Here is a 16,368-nt window from a genome sequence, read left to right on the forward strand (position 1 = left end):
ATGAAAGTAATAGAGGCTAAAAGGGACTTATTGATGATGAAATGTGGTCATAAGAAAGGAAATGGGAGATGCAATGGGCAATAAATGAAGTATAATGATGCTTTCCCTTGCATAATGCGATGGGGAGTTCAAGATCATCTGAGGGAGGTTGAGACTCAACAGAGGTAGTGGGTATGTCCTTTGTAGTAAGAGTGGGTAAAGAGGAGGTAATACTTGAATCTGGTAATGAAGAGGAGACTAGAATTAGCCTCGACTATTCGTTACCATAACCAACTTGCCTCAACCATCATCTGTAAAACACCTTCAATTCTTTACACTTTTGACAATTCCCCTCAGTACACTCCACTTCATTTATAGGAATAGATAAAGGAACTTCTTAAGCAAAAATACCCTATTCACCACTCTTCCCTCAAGATGGAACTCTAGGATAATATGGAACATCCTTAAAGAATGTAACATCCATGGATTACAAATAGGGTCCTTAAGACAAGATTATACAGCAGTACCCTTTTTGACTTTATGCATATACAACAAAAATACACTTTGCACGCTTAGGATCAAATTTAAAATGATAGGATCCAAGTATTTGGATAAAATAGGTGCACCCAAAGATTTTTGGAAGAATAGAAAACTTCTTATTAGGATACAACAAGATAAAATGAGCATTATGTCCAAAATTTGTGAAAGAATACTATCAATGAGATAAATTGCAATGAGAATGGCATCCCCCCATAAATGTATAGGAACATTAGAGTTCAACATGATGCTTCTTACAACTTCTAGGATTTGTCTATTTTTCTTCTCAGTAACTTGATTTTGCTGAGGTGTATGAGAACAAGTACTCTGATGAATAACTCTATGTTCAAAGAGATAAGAGGGTAAGGGTTTTGTAAAATACTCATTGGCATTATCAGATCTGAGATTCTTTATTTTAATCCCAAAATGAGTTAGGACCATTTGATGAAAAACACAAGTCAAAGTGGGAACTTCATCTCAAGAGCGCATAAGGTAAACCTATGAATACCAAGAGTAATCATTAACAAACAACAAAAAGTATTTGTACCCTTCCATAGTAGTAATATGATAAGGTCCCCAAACATCAGCATACACAATTTTAAAAGGAATAACACTTCTTTTATTACTTTGTAAATAATTTTATCTACAATGTTTTGCCAATTTACAACTCTCACACTTCAAATTGGACACTTAAACTGACTCAAACAAAGTAGGAAATAAACTCTTTAAAGACAAAAGAAAGATGACACAACCGATTATGCCAAAGCATAATTTGACTCATAGACTGTGACAAAAGACTTCTCAACTTTTTTACTCCTCCCAGGTGGATGCTCAAGTAAGTAGATCCCGTTCACCTCACCACCAATCCCAATCACCTTCCTTATCGCCAGATCCCGGAAAACACATTGATCACAAAAAAAAAGGTTATTGAATAGTTATGATGTTTAGTGATATTATTGCCTAAAAGTAGACTAGCACTTAGCTTAAGAACATATAGAACTGAGGTTAAAGAGATAACATCAAAGACTTTGATGTCTCCCTTGCCAGAAATAGAGACAAGAGAGCCATCAACAATAAGTACCTTGTCTTTGCTAGAGGACAAGTAGTAAGAGTGAAATAGTGAGGATAAACTAGATCCCGGATCAGATGCTCTTGAATCTACAATCCAAAAATGACTAGTGTTACATAGGGTTAAGGTATGATAAGCAGTATCTCATGTACCTAATTAAGCAAAAGCTGAATTGATTTGAGCAGGAGTAGAATGAGACTACCTAGAGATGCCCACTTCACTCTCCAACTAAGTCAAAGCAGCCCTAACCGCGGCCAATTTATCAAGAGAACTAGATATGGTGTTGGGTGTGGATGTAGCTCCTATAGTAACAATTGCATTTGCATTTCCTTTTTTATTCCTAAGTCTTTTTGGAATCAACTAAGGATGAAGCTTTCAACAAGTGTCCTTAGTATGTACGTTTTGGCTTCTTATAGTAGTCACAAAAAACATCTCTCTTTCCTTCCCTTCCTCACTTACTTATCCTTATCACCTCCAAACTTTGGATTAATGGCTACTAAACTTGATTTCATAGATGGAATTTGTAACATAACCTTCCTCCTATTTTCCTTACTATGTACTAAAGAGTAGGCCTAAGATAAAGAGACACTATCTCTAGTGAGTAGTTATTGTCTCATAATGTCATAGTCAGAGTTCAAACTAGTCAGGAATTCGAACATTGTTTTTTTCAACCAATTTTCTATATGTGGCCAAGGTTCAAAGTATCAACACGTATCAACCAATACGTATCGTTCTGAGACCCCTCCAATACGCCCCTATAGTGGGTGTATCGGAGGTTTGACTGGTTCAGGGGGTAAAGGAGACCTAAACCGCCCCCCTTGAATCAGTTGGGAAAAAATTAAAAAAAAAAGGGCTTGGAAATGTGTATCGATTCGCCCGATACACCGATAGGGGCGTATCGGGTGTATTGATATTTTGAACCCTATATGTGGCAGCATCCTTCTAGTTATAGGGCTGCATGAAATTGCACAACCAAGTCATAACAAGATAACTTTCTTGGACCCATTTAGCAAGAGAAGGATCCTCCTGTGCTAGTTTCTTTGTGTCTCCCATCACATACCCTAGCTTCCCCCTTCCTCTAATGGCCATTATGGCCGATTGGGACCATTCCAAATAGTTTGTTCCATCAAACTTTACTATAGTAATCTGAAATGAATTGTTGTCAACAACATTTCCAGCTCTGACAAGTCCTTTATATGATTTTGACTCATTTCCAGTAATTTTCATACTGGAAGATCAATGAAGAGTCACAAAAAAAAGGAGAACCTGCACTGATTAATCATCTTTTTTACAAAAAAAAAAAAGTTGCCCCTTGAAGTGTTGTCCAACATCACCCAAAAGAATAAAAAAGTTTATAGACCTCTCCATGAACCCAAGGAAGTGAAAATTGAAGTGAAAACTCCCTACCACTCAATCCAGAAACACAGTTCAAGAAAAAAACTTAAACTCATCCTTAAAGAAGTCAAAGAACTGGTAATCAACCCTACCAGAGGATTCCAAACAACTTTTGAGATATGCCAATCCACCAAAAAGAAGCATGAAAAATACCCAAAAAAAACGGGCACCAAAATCAATCACTGATTTAAGCCCTAAATTAGAAACTGACTTGTTTTTCTCTAATTCTTCCTAGTCACCAGGTAACTTCTCCAAGATTTCAATACCTTGAGCACCTCCTACAATCTCGAATGACCTCCAAGAACCAAGTGATTCAAGCTAAAACTTCCATCCCTAAAAAGGTCTCATGTAGTCGGTTGGATTTCCCTACATGAGAAACCCTAATCTGTTTTAGATATACTCTGATACCAAGTTGTCTATAACCAAATAGGTTCAAACTTATTCTGTAAAGAAAAGAAACTAGAAAAGAAGAAAAAAGAACAAAGGAAGAAGAGCAGAGAAGAAGAGAAAAGAATAAGAAAAAGGGGTGCATTTGATCTAATTTGTTTTGCCGCAGTAGGTACTATTTATATTAGACACACAAATAAAAAGTGTACATTGACAAGAATACCCCTATGAACAATAACAACACAAGCTCAAGCTAACAACAACATAAAACAAAAATATATCATTAGTAAACAATAAAAAATGTGGGACCACAAGCTCATCAAACATTTTCTCCACAAGATCAACATGTAATGCACTACCATTGCTATTGAGCAAATTTAGGTCTTTTACCAAGTTGTGGAACTATGGAAGTAATGATCTTATTTTGTGAAATTTTTTTTCATTAATGACAGCATAGAATTGTAGTTTTGTATATGATCCATAAATTTGTTGTCATTAAAAAGCATCTTCAAATATCCTAGGGTACTTGATAATAATAGTAATTTCACTTGTCCATCCTAACAATAAAGTGTAAACTTAGAAAGTCTCTCCTCCATCCACATAAGTGCAAAACAATGTCTACATTTTATAGTTCTCCTTCCAAAAGTCCTTTTTTCTATGAATTTCCTTTGGGATCAACGTAAAAAAATTAGATGTTCTAAAGTAGATTGAGGACATGTTACTTGAAGTGACATTATTATTATCCCCATCTTGTACATATCCATAACCACACTTGTATAATCCTTTAATAGCACAAAAGATCTCATCAAAAAAAATCTTTGCACGACTAACCAAAAGTTTGACAATTTGGGGCTGTGCTTTTGTTTTTGATATCTCCATTAACAATCTCCTATGAAGCATGCGCACTACTTTCATAGATCGAGCAATTTTTTGTACCATGGATATGTCAGGCTTCTTTCTCATGATAATCATCTTAAGCTTTCTAATCCTTTGAGATAGCTTATATAAATAACTTTTTCATATAACATCGTTTTGGTTTTCCTATAGTGTTCTAATATAAATAAAGAATGACATATGGCACACTATTGTTTGTAGGGAGAGAGAAAGCGAGAAAGATAAATAATAATAGCAATTATTATTACTATTATTATTATTACTATTATTATTACTATTACTATTATTATTATTATCATTATTATTATTATTATTATTATTATTATTATTATTATTATTATTATTATTATTGTTGTTGTTGTTGTTGTTGTTGTTGTTGACTAGGCATCAACCCAAAAAAGGGAGAGGTTCACAGGTCAAAGGTTCTTCTATAACATATATTTTTCTTTTTATTTTAGTTCTACTTTTTCATAATAAAAATTAAGATTTGAAGCAAAAGAAAAACATTTTTTAGATAAATAGTGGGGTAAAGCTCCTTTTTCACCTTGGGAATACATAGATCACAAAATGTTACCCAAAATCAAAACAAAGATCACCTGAATTGGACATCCAAGCACACAGTTATGGCCTTTAGAAGTTTGCATTTATGTGCAAAAACAAATATCAAAAAAATCATCCGGTCTTCTAAAACCAAGACTGAGTAACCAATTTTTTAGTTCAACCTTCTGGGTCACCAGTTTTGGCCAATTTTCTACACACTACAGTTTTGGGGGTATGACCAAACTGGCCAAGGGTCCGGGCTATGGTTCGACCAATCCAACCGATTACTCCGATTTTCTAAACACTATTATTATTATTATTAAGATAAATATAAATCCATGCATGTAGTACACGGGTTGCTAACATATTTAGCAACTCATGTATTACACGGGTCGTGCAACAACCTGGGTCTTTTTTTGTTTTTGTCACTTGTTTTCCTTTTTCCTTTTTGTTTCTTTTTTTTTATGTTAGGCCTCTAATGAGTCAGTTTGGAAGTCAGATCTAATATTTGGTCGATTTTAGGACACAACATTAGATTTTCTAGAAATAGTACCTGGTTTATTGTTGCTGCAACTTTAACGCCTGAACCGATTTGAACCAAGTAAAGCGCGCCTGAACGTTCATCAACGAAGAAAAAACCCTAAATCTGCAACCAATGAATAATACTCTGAAACCAACTCTACAACAAAAATAGTTCCTTCGAGAACTAACTCTGAAACCAACAAAAAAGAGAAGTTTGGAACTATCTCACATTTAGAACAATCTATGCATGATTTGGAACAATATCTGCAACTATCTTAACTTTGAACATCTCCTATAATGTTAAAGAGTGTGAAAAAGAGGGAGAGAGTTTGGAGTCAAGAGAGTGTAAGAAAGAGGGAGACATTTGGATTTCCCATGTTTGAAATAAAAGCCTCTTGGGAGATGTATTGGAAGTCCAAACGTCTTTACGATTCGGTTTTAGTGAACACCCCTATCGTCGTCATGAGTGAAAGCAATGACTGAGCTCAGATCTCAAAGTAAAAAACCGTGCAAATACAACCTTACATTGAGACTATTTACTATACGAGTACGTTAAATTTGTTGAGAGATGTTACCAATGTGCAGTTGGATACCATGCTAATATTCTCATAATTCTGTTTCATTTCATTTGGTTGATAATAAAAAATATTTTGGCCAATAGGCAAATCCCTATTTAATCTAGATACAATGGATAAGATTCGAATCCAAATATTAGCAAAACAAATTTAGGTCTGACTAGTAGGTAAATCCCATTTGGCATCCCCATAACTTACCATATGTTCCATCCTTGTGGAACCCCTAAATCATTCTGCCTAGGGGTTGATTATGCCTAAGTTGGAACAACTATTTCAGTTTCTTCTTCTGACCCATGCTTTCTGTACAACTCCATTAAGGACACATGGACATTATTTGTCACCGTTCAAATGGATATAGTGAGCTTAGCTTCTATATACAGAGCCTGAGATCTTCCCCAGGGAGCTTGAGAGAGGAAGCTCAGCTCAATTCTTTAAAATCAATTAGGCCCAGTTTGGCTCGCGGGAATAAGGGTCTGGAATTGGAATCCAATTCCAACTGTGGTTGGACGGAATCGGAATCCCATTGCATTCCCCCATTTGATAGACAAGGTGTTGGCTAAAACTCAATTCAATGTAGGGTATGATGTTTGTGATGGACTAATGGCTCGATACTGAATTTTTCAGTATCACGCATATCGATACTATGAACCATAATTCTAGATATAGAAATAATAAATCAGAGATGGATGGTTCCTGGCCATGTTTCCATGTCCTATTTTGGCTCCGAAATGAGACACGGCTAGGCCCCAAAACATTCTCTGAGTCCTGTTCTGGCAGACTCCATAACTGCATCACCAAAAATATAATCACTCAGACATTATTAACAAACTGAAGATAGAAACATAAACAAATTTGCTCTTTGTAAAGAAAATACAAATGATCAATTGACAAATGAGATTAAACAAATTAAGCAGCAGCTTGGATAGTTATCTTGTGAGTTGGGAGTACAAAGTCAACACATCAGAATAAAAGATAAACAAGAACAAAAGTTAACTTAGTTTTTCGGATAGTCAATTATTTCTTTATACAAGGGAACAAAATAGCACCATTGCTGTCAAATCTTCCAGCTCATGCAGTCAGGAAAACAAATACCTGGTCAGATCCCTGTGCCAAAAAAGCAGCATGAAGTTTCTTGTAAAGCTGGAGATCATGACAAGAGTAGTCACATGCCATTAAAGCCCACTTTATACCTTATAAAAGGTGATTTTGAGGTAGACCATTTGGTGCCACCTAAGGTTTTGCAGGCTAATGCCCTGATAGGTAGTAAAACTTGCCTAGTTTTTACTTCAAAAGTTTGAAGGAATATCCACAAAACTTAGATGGCACCATCAATACAAGTACCTGTGATTCAGATAAAGACTTCATCCTATGATAATACTATGACCCAATCAGACAATTAGCAAGTATTATATATAGATCATTTGTGCGTGTATGTATATATATAGAGAGAGAGAAAGAGAGAGAGATAGAGAGAGAGATGGGACGTAACTGTTTTTATTTGTGTTGTCATCAAATGCAAAAACAACAAAATATTTGACAAAAAAAAAAAACAGAACGAGCTACAAGTAATGGATGTCAGCTCACCAACTCTTGGTCCCAACTTTGTAAAAGTCCACAAAAGTAAACTTATTTAGATTTCTTTGGTTGCTCAACTCTTGCACCCATAATCTTACAAACAGGTTCATCTTTTGACTGTATAAGCCGTAGTGCCGGGTGAACTTTGAGGTCTCCCATTACCAGCTTTTGACCAACGTCCAGCTCACTCAGATCAACATCAATGTATGGTGGCACAATGTCAGCAGGGCAAAGGTACCGTACTGTCCTCCGTATAGTATTCAAGTAAGCCCCTGACAATTTCACAGAATAACAATTTTACATGGCTGAATCTTAAATCTATATGATGCTCGGAGAAAACAAAATAGCAGTTTATTTGTTGTCAAAATCTTACAGTTTACAATACGATTCATGATTTGAATCATGAATCCCAAGGGTTTCCATTCGAATCTGCAAAAATCTTACGATTTTTGTTTGAATCCTACGATTTGATTCATAAGTCTTACGATTTATACAATTTTCTATGATTCACTTACGATTCAAAGAAACTCAATTAAGATTTTTTTTATAAGTAATAGACTCAATTAAGAATTAGTTCTCTACTTTTTTTTTTGTTTATATTTAGTTTTGTCAAGGGAAGACTTTTTTTAAAGCCCTTACTAGAAAACTATTTATTACGTTATTTAAGACAAGAAATTGAGTTTACTTTCCATCATATGTAGGTCAAAGAGCCATTGTATGTAGATTTGTTGGATTTTTCATGTGCAACTTGATTATATCATCTTAGGCTTCTATTTTTACGTACATATATGGTAGATATAGATTAAAAATAAAGTCACTTTCTTATATATATTTAGCCTTTTAATATATCTATATTTAATTTTTTGACAGTTTGTAATAGAAATAATCTTATGATTTACGATATGATTCAATTCAACTTTCTCTATGATTTACGATACAATTACGATTTTCAAAACATTAAGTTCAATCTAAATCAAAACTTTCTGGAGAACCAAAATAGTGTCAAGGGACTGCATATCAAGGAAGGTTGCAGTGAAAATAAACCATCTCAGGGAAGTCATGTAAAAGTTAGAAATGTCAAAAAAGAAAAGACAAAGGTACCATCTAATAGTCTTAAGCAGTTTGCCCATATCACTTTCCATACACCTAGTCAAATACCTCCCCTAAGCTAATCATTATAAGTGAAGTTAGTTAACAATCCACAATTCCAAAATCCACATGGACTCCCTAAGTTGCACAACTACAGGACAAGTGGGATGGTCAGTTTAAAATCTCGAAATTTTTTACCATATTTTACAAATGAATTTTTTTTTTACTTGAATGTAATGGGTAAATGGCTAAAACCTTAGTTTTTAAAGTAAATGACCATGGTTCAAGTCTCTTTTAACTTATATTTAGCTTAAAAAATGTGTTCATTAAAGCAATATATACATTAAAGAGTCATAATATACACAAATAAAGAGATGGATTAATGGTAATAAGACGATACACACAATAGAAAGGTTATGGGTTCAAATCTTGCCATTAACATTTTGAAAATTTCATCCATTTGGTGATTGGGCAGTTCTAGAAAACTGGGACCGGTTCACCAATTTTCCAGTTAAACCGGACAATCAGCCGGTTTTGACTGGTTTTTCATGAATTACAATTCTTAGCATATGACCAAACCGGTCAAGGCCCCGGATCATGGTTCAAGCAACCCAACTGGCTGGCCCACTCCGGTTTACTAAACAGTGATTATTTCATTGTTTTTATTTTATTACTATATACCTTTTTTTGTAAGTTACATTACTTGTGTTGTTTCTAAACAGTGATTGTTTATTAACTTCAATATTAGATATCTTTGGTATGTTTGCACTTTGCACAATGTGGCTGCTCTTACACTTCAACCCATGTTCTCATGCTTGTCAGCCCAGAATTTTACCACTGCACCAAGCAATTCAAACCTGTGTATTTATTTGTATATGTTTATTCGTAGGCATGGGACAGAGTTTGTTTGTGTACATGTTGTAAACATATGCAACGGTGCTTCACCCCAAAATAAGCTTTCCTTTGAAGCACCTTACCTTGCTAACGTGTCAAACTTGGTCTAAAATGTCCCTAATTTCTCTAATATTTCCACGACATATTTTCATTTCCATGGGAAGTGACATGAAATTTTACTAGAATAGGCATTTCCCCAATAAACACTATCAACACTATGTGGAGTACAAGAGATAGTTTTCACGACATAATTCCGTTTCCACTTCAATGGGTAGCAAAATGAAATTTTTCTAGAATCGACATATTCCCCAGTGAACACTACCAATACCATGTGGAGTCCAAGAGAGAGTATTATAACATATGTTGGTGACAATATTGTAAGTATGTGAAATAACAATGTTATTGTCCACCTAGTTTGCATGATTACCACTTTGGGCTAGCTCAATATTCATTTCAAACATGAAGTTAAATGTTGGTTTTTTGTTTGTGCAAGAGATTATTTGGTTGATCTATTAAACCATTTACATTTTCTATTAGTTAAAATTTTGCTTTAACTCATTCTATCATGAAGCTCTAAATCTTAAGGTTTATAGGGCAACATCAGAATGTATTCTTTTGTGTATAACCTTAGTTTCTTAGCTTTGTTTAATGATTTGAAACAAGATAATAATTTAAAAAGGTGTGTCTATGCTTCTTTTATCATTTCATAAATATCATTCTCTATTTTGCTATCTTACAATACTTCCACATTCCACCATGTCTATAGTTTTTACAATATTTCCATATGATATTTCCGATATTTCCAACATGTTTCTTATATTTGGATGACTGATATTTCCACTGACATCAACATTTTAAACCTTGGTGTCATCCATGCTATTTGAGGCTAAGCACCCACCAGGATGAACAACTCAAATTGAATCCACTGCTCTTGGTTATCTTACAAAAACAGTAAGGCTCATTTTACTTCATTCCCAAACTTCAACCAATTTATCACCAAGGTTCAAAATTTCAATACAATATGCCCCGTATCAGGTTTAATGTATTATATCATGACCTGGCGATACATGAAATTTAAAGCTTTTATGGGTCAAAACCCATCTCAAGGGGTAGACAGGCATAGGGTTCAAAGTACCGATAGGTTTTGAGAAAAAATAGAAAAAAAAAAAAAAGAAAAATCAAGCATAGGATTCAAAGTACCGATATACCCCCTTCATCACTACTTGGCAATCTCCACTTTGAACCACTGTCCAGCCAGTTGTTAAAGCAAATTTTAGGCCATGTTTTGGAGTGCTTAAAAAAGGTGCTTATTTGAAAAAAGTGCTTATTTGGGCCAGGACCACACCATTAAGCACTTATTTGTGTTTGGGAAAAAAGCCCCAAATAAGTGCTTATTTTAAAAATAAGGGCTTATTTTTAAGCCCAAATTTCCAGCTTTTTTAAGTGCTTATACAATAAGCACTTATTAATTTTTTTCTTCCAAAATTATCCCTAGTTGAATTTTAAAATACCACTTATAAAATCATCCCTAGTTGAATTTTATAAAATTACTTTCGTAAAAGTACTTTTACAAAAGTGCTTCTATAAAAGTTCTTTCATAAAAGTGCTTTTATAAAAGTACTTTCGTAAAAAAACTTTTATAAAAGTGCTTTCACAAAATTTGAAAAAAAAAGAGTCACAAATGCTTAGTGCTTATTGGAGAAAAAGACTATCGAACACCCAATATGAAACAAGTGTTTATATTTTAAAATAAGCACTTGAAAAAGTTGGGTGCCAAATGTAAATAAGTGCTTATTCGAATAAGCACTTGTTTTTCATATAAGCACTCCCAAACATGGGCTTAGCCCATGTAATACCGCACATAGCCCCACTTTTTAATCTCAAAGACAGGACACTTATGGGCCTACAGTCCTTGGGGTGCATCCCATCTAGCTTCTTGGGAATTAAAGCTAGGAAAGTAGCATTAACTCCTAGGCTTATGAAATGCCTATCAACAAACTCATTAAACACCTCACATAAGTCTTCCTTCACAATCTCCCAACAATCCTAATAGAAATCCATAATGAGGCCATCCGGTCTAGGGGCTTTAGATTTATCCATCAAGAAAATCACCTTCTTTATTTCTCCTTCCTCATAATTTCCCTTCAACCACCTTAGCTTCCTCACTACCTAGCTTTGTCCACTCCAACTCTTCCAGCCTTAATCTAGTCCCCAAAGGCCTCTTGAAAATGGATTTGAATTTTTCTACTAGGGTTCTAGCTATCTCTTGTTGATTTGAAATAACTCCCAATTTGGCTATGTAATTCTTCCTCCTTTGATTGGCAATGGCATGAAAATATTTAGTATTACCATCCCCTTCCTTATCCACTTATGCCTTGATTTTTGCCTCCAACAAATTTCTTCCCTATGAAGAGCCTCTTCCAAATCCTTTTTTAACTTCCACCTCTATTCTCTTTCCTCCCCAGTAATACCATCTTGTCTCTCTTTTTCATCTAAAACATCAATTTGAGTGGTGATGCCAAACTTCTTTTCTTCCAAACTCCCAAAGTTATCCCTATTCCAATCCTTAAGTTTGGCTTTTAAGTTTTTTAGTTTCATATAAAATTTCACAGCATTCCACAAGATCCCACCTTCCTCTTCCCTACATTTCTTAATCCTTTCTATAAACTCAGGGTGAGTTAACCACATATTTTCAAATATGAACGGAGAAAGTCCCTTGATAAATTCACCAGACCCTAAACTGATGGGGCAATGATCAGAGGTCACTCCAGGTAGAACCTTAGAAGCTTAACTTTCCCAATGTTCTTCCCATTCTAGGCTAAGCCGGAATTTATCCATCTTTGACCAAAGAGGGTTTGCTTGACCGTTGGTCCAAGTAAACCTTGCTTGCATGAGATGAAAGGAATCTCCTTTAATTTACAACACTATAAAATTATTAAATTAAACCTTCTCATACTGGCTGAGATATTATGGTGTGTATTGCTCAATTCACTAGAGTATTCTTCTTCTTCTTCTTCTTCTTCTTCCACCTTTTCTTTTCTTCTTTCCTATAACAAAAGTAGGGGTTCAGCCCCTATATTTTTTGAATTTTCTTTACTTAGTTCTTTTTCTTCTCATAAAATGTTGATTTTCTAGACTTAAACATGAAATTTATACTTTTCTTGTGAAAATTATGAATAATTATTAAGGAAAGATGGTTATGGAACCTAGGGAACTACCCTAGGATCTAGGGTTTTACTTAAAAAAATCCATCGCCTAGGCGACTAGGCGACCAGGCGCCCCCCTGTCGCCTAGCCTCGCCTTGGCACCTTGAAAACTATGCACAATGTTTGGCTTCTCTATGAAGCAAAACTTTAATCACCCTCTTCTTTCTAGCACTACCAAGTCCTCTAACACTCCAGCTTATCAACTTCATGACTGGCTTACAAATCCGTTCCACCTTGAAATTCCTATATCACATAGATCCTCTTCTCCTTTCTCCCCTCCCACTGAATTCTAGATCACCCTCCACATCCATTCTAAGCCTCCCCACCTCGGACAGCTTCTTTTTTTCTTTTTTTCCCTCTTCTTTTCCATCGACCCCACAAAATGGCTAATGATTACTTAACCCCACTCTCCATTTCCTATTTCGCCATTTTGCTTTATTTAATGACATATCCTTGTTAAATTATTGGCGCTTAAAATATTTCTCATTACTTCTACCCATGTCATTTTTGGTCTACCCCTAGCCTCTCTAGCCCCTTCAACCTGCAATAGATCACTTCAAGAAACATTATTAACATACTGAAATTCTTGGACTCATCACCTTATCCAGAGCCAACAAATGTTCAAACTCATATCCATCCCCTCACCAAATCATTATATACTTCATTGATGTAAACATCAGTCTAGTAATAGTGCAACCAAAATGTGTGCAAGAACTAACTGCACCATTGTCACAAGTTGGTTGGCCAACAATAGAAAGATGATATTCAGTTGCTTCCAATGGCAACCCTAGCCCATTACTAGTCTCATTTCCACTTCAGGTGAGCAAAAGTTTGGGGTTGTTGGACTAGTAGCCCTAGCCCATTACCAGATCACTGGAAACCACCAACCGACATCTGGCGGCAAACAATCAACCGGTAACTGATGGGAATGGCTCATTGAATGGTAGCTATAGGTTCCAAACCTTTTGAGTTAGAGTTAATATCTAACAGAAGCCTCAAAGAGTAAGTGGTAACGGAAAGAGCGTAAGGAGCATGGATGAGGCTCAGTTTAAAATTAAAGGAGGTGTTTTGGTTAGTGGATTCTCTTCAGAAGTTGGTGGAAAATCAAGAAAAGAAGACTGAACCCAGGAAACGGGCAGAAAGGGGTAGGGTGATCCTTGTTCAAGTTAATGAAAACAGATGGGGGAGGTTCTTCAGGGTAAGCCGTTGGGAAGAAACAAATAGACTACATAGCATTTGCATCCCAGAAGAAGGTAACAAAAGTGATTAGAAGAATTTTCTTCAGACTTTGGTGAGTATTTCACCAAAAAAGGCAAGCCACAATTACTAAGATCCTTTGCCGGAATCCTTTCCTCAACTAGAGGAAAAGAGTGGTGGCAACAGGAAGCCTAAGCAGATTTCTATCGTCCATCAGACCAACCCTTTTGGTAAATGGAAAACAGATTTTGTATGCACTAAACATGAAGATTTGAGTTGGAGAGAAGTGGAGATAGGGCTTACAGAAAACTTCCACACCCCTGAGCTAATACACCTAAAACCTTTTGATACAAATAGATGGGTTTTCCCCTTCAGAGTTGGTTAAGGTGCGGTCGAGGTTGGAAGAAGATTCTATATTTGGAAAATGGGTCTTGGTTTCTCATTGGTGGCTGACAATGAACACAGTGCCAACTTGCCTGAGTTTCAATGGTTGGATAGTCGTTCAAGGTTTTCCTTTACATTTGTGGATAGAGTAGGTGTTTGAGCTTATTGGGAGTTTCAAGGTTGCCTTATGGAGATAAACGCCAAAACAAAAAAACCTTCAAGAGAATAGTTGTCAAGGTGATGCCTAGGCAACAAGGCGCCCTTGGAGGCTCACCTCACCTAATCGCCAAGCAATTTTGTATGTTGTGTTATAAAATACTTTTTATATTTTTAATTTTGAGATTATAATTATAAAATTGACATTATTAAACTTTAATACTCATTTTTGTGTTTATATACTAATTTCTTTTTATTATTTTCTTAATTTGTTAGGGTTTAATCAGTGTTTTAAAAGTCGCGCCTCAGGCACGCCTAGGCGCAGAGGCGAGGCGCATTCCAGGCCTTGCGCCTCACCCAGGCTAAGGCGCATGCACCTCAGGAAGGCACTCGCCTTGGCGCCTAGGCGTGCGCCTCAGGCCAAGCGCCAGGCGGCCCAGGCGAGCGCCTTATCAAAGTTTTCAAATGTTTGTATATTTTTATTTAATAGATAAATGTTAGCATCTATAAAAAGTGTTTTTCTTTTATTTTTTTAAACCTATTGCATATCATATAGTAAAAATAGTAAAAAATAGAGGGGAAAGTATCAAAAAAACTTCCTAAAACAAGAAAAAAAGGAGGAAGACGAACAGTTTTCCTCGAAAGGCTGGAAGAGGAAGGAACTCTCAGGAAGAACAGCAATTGCATGGTCAAACTCCAGGAGGAACAGTGCCATATTCAATCCAGAACTGTTTTGGATTATGAAACAGGGGCTCCGCCCTAGCCTTCTTCTTCTTCCAGTTCGTTTATGTTTTTCCAGTTTGTTTTCTTCACTGTGTATTTACTTTTTTTTTTCTTTTTTGCTCTCTGGTTTGCGCCAAAAACAGGGGCTCCACCCCTCCTCTTTCTTCCTTAATCACCATTTCATTGTTTTTTTTTTTCATTGCTGTTCTAAACCAAAAACAGGGGCTCCGCCCTTTCGTTTTCTTCACTGCTTATTTACTTTTTTTTTGTTTTTTGCTCTCTGGTTTGTGCCAAAAACAGGGGTTCCGCCCCTCCTCCCCTTTCTTCCTTATTTATTGTTTTTATTTTTTTTTATTTGCTGTTTTAAACCGAAAACAGGGGCGGAGCCCCTTCTTCTTCACTGTGTTTGTACCAAAAAACAGGGGCGGAACCCCTTCTTTTTCACTGTGTTTGCACCAAAAACAGGGGCTCCGCCCCTCCTCTTTCTTCCTTATTCATTGTTTTTATTTTTATTTTTTTCACTGCTGTTTTAAACCGAAAACAGGGGCTCCACCCATTCTTCTTCACTGTGTTTGTACCAAAAAACAGGGGCGGAGCCCCTTCTTTTTCACTGTGTTTGCACCAAAAACATGGGCTACGCCCCTTCATCTTCTTCACTGAGTTCGCACCAAAAACAGGGGCGGAGCCCCTTCTTCTTATTCACTGTAACATTGATTTTTTCTAAAAAAGAATAAACAGCATACTGCATACAAAATTTTCATAGAACTTTTTATCAAAAGCAGCACAGTTGGAGTATTTGATTTCCTATTTCACAAAGCACTGTGGGCTTCACAAGAACTTGATTCTGTTTTTTTTTTCTTTCACAATTCCACACTTCCACTTTATTTTTATTTCTTCCACAGTTGCTGTTTGCACTGAAAACAGCCCCCTTCTTCTTCTTCTTCCTCCCTGCTTTATTTCTTTATTTCTTAGTATATTTTTCTTTCCACTGGTTTCCTGTTTCCATTAATTTAATCATTTTACACATTATTTATTTATTTCTTCTACTGATTTATTTTAATTTTATCATCAATGTTTTGTAGTTCCGTGCAAGAATATTTCATAAGAAATGGCTGCTGTGAGTGCTAGTAAGGAAGAAAACCAAGGAACTCAAGGAAGTAGAAGGGATCCAGCTTGGAAATATTGTCACTTGCAAGATCCCAAGAATACCAATGCAGCGACATGTAATTTTTGTGGAAAAATTACT

At 35.8% G+C, this 16,368-nt stretch overlaps 1 protein-coding gene across 1 annotated transcript in view; it reads right to left on the reverse strand.

The window, feature by feature from the left end:
• Positions 1–7,376: 7,376 nt before the first annotated feature.
• The window catches only part of LOC104610237 (uncharacterized), a 29,660-nt gene continuing 20,668 nt past the window's right edge, over positions 7,377–16,368 (reverse strand). The window contains exon 4 of the mRNA XM_088900393.1: positions 7,377–7,745. Coding sequence (XP_088756519.1) covers positions 7,525–7,745 — 221 coding nt within the window. The 3' untranslated portion in view covers positions 7,377–7,524. The remainder of the gene's footprint in view (positions 7,746–16,368) is intronic.

This window comes from Nelumbo nucifera, chromosome 3 (genome assembly GCF_055504915.1).
Source record: "Nelumbo nucifera cultivar China Antique chromosome 3, China Antique-T2T, whole genome shotgun sequence".
Lineage (NCBI taxonomy): Eukaryota > Viridiplantae > Streptophyta > Magnoliopsida > Proteales > Nelumbonaceae > Nelumbo > Nelumbo nucifera.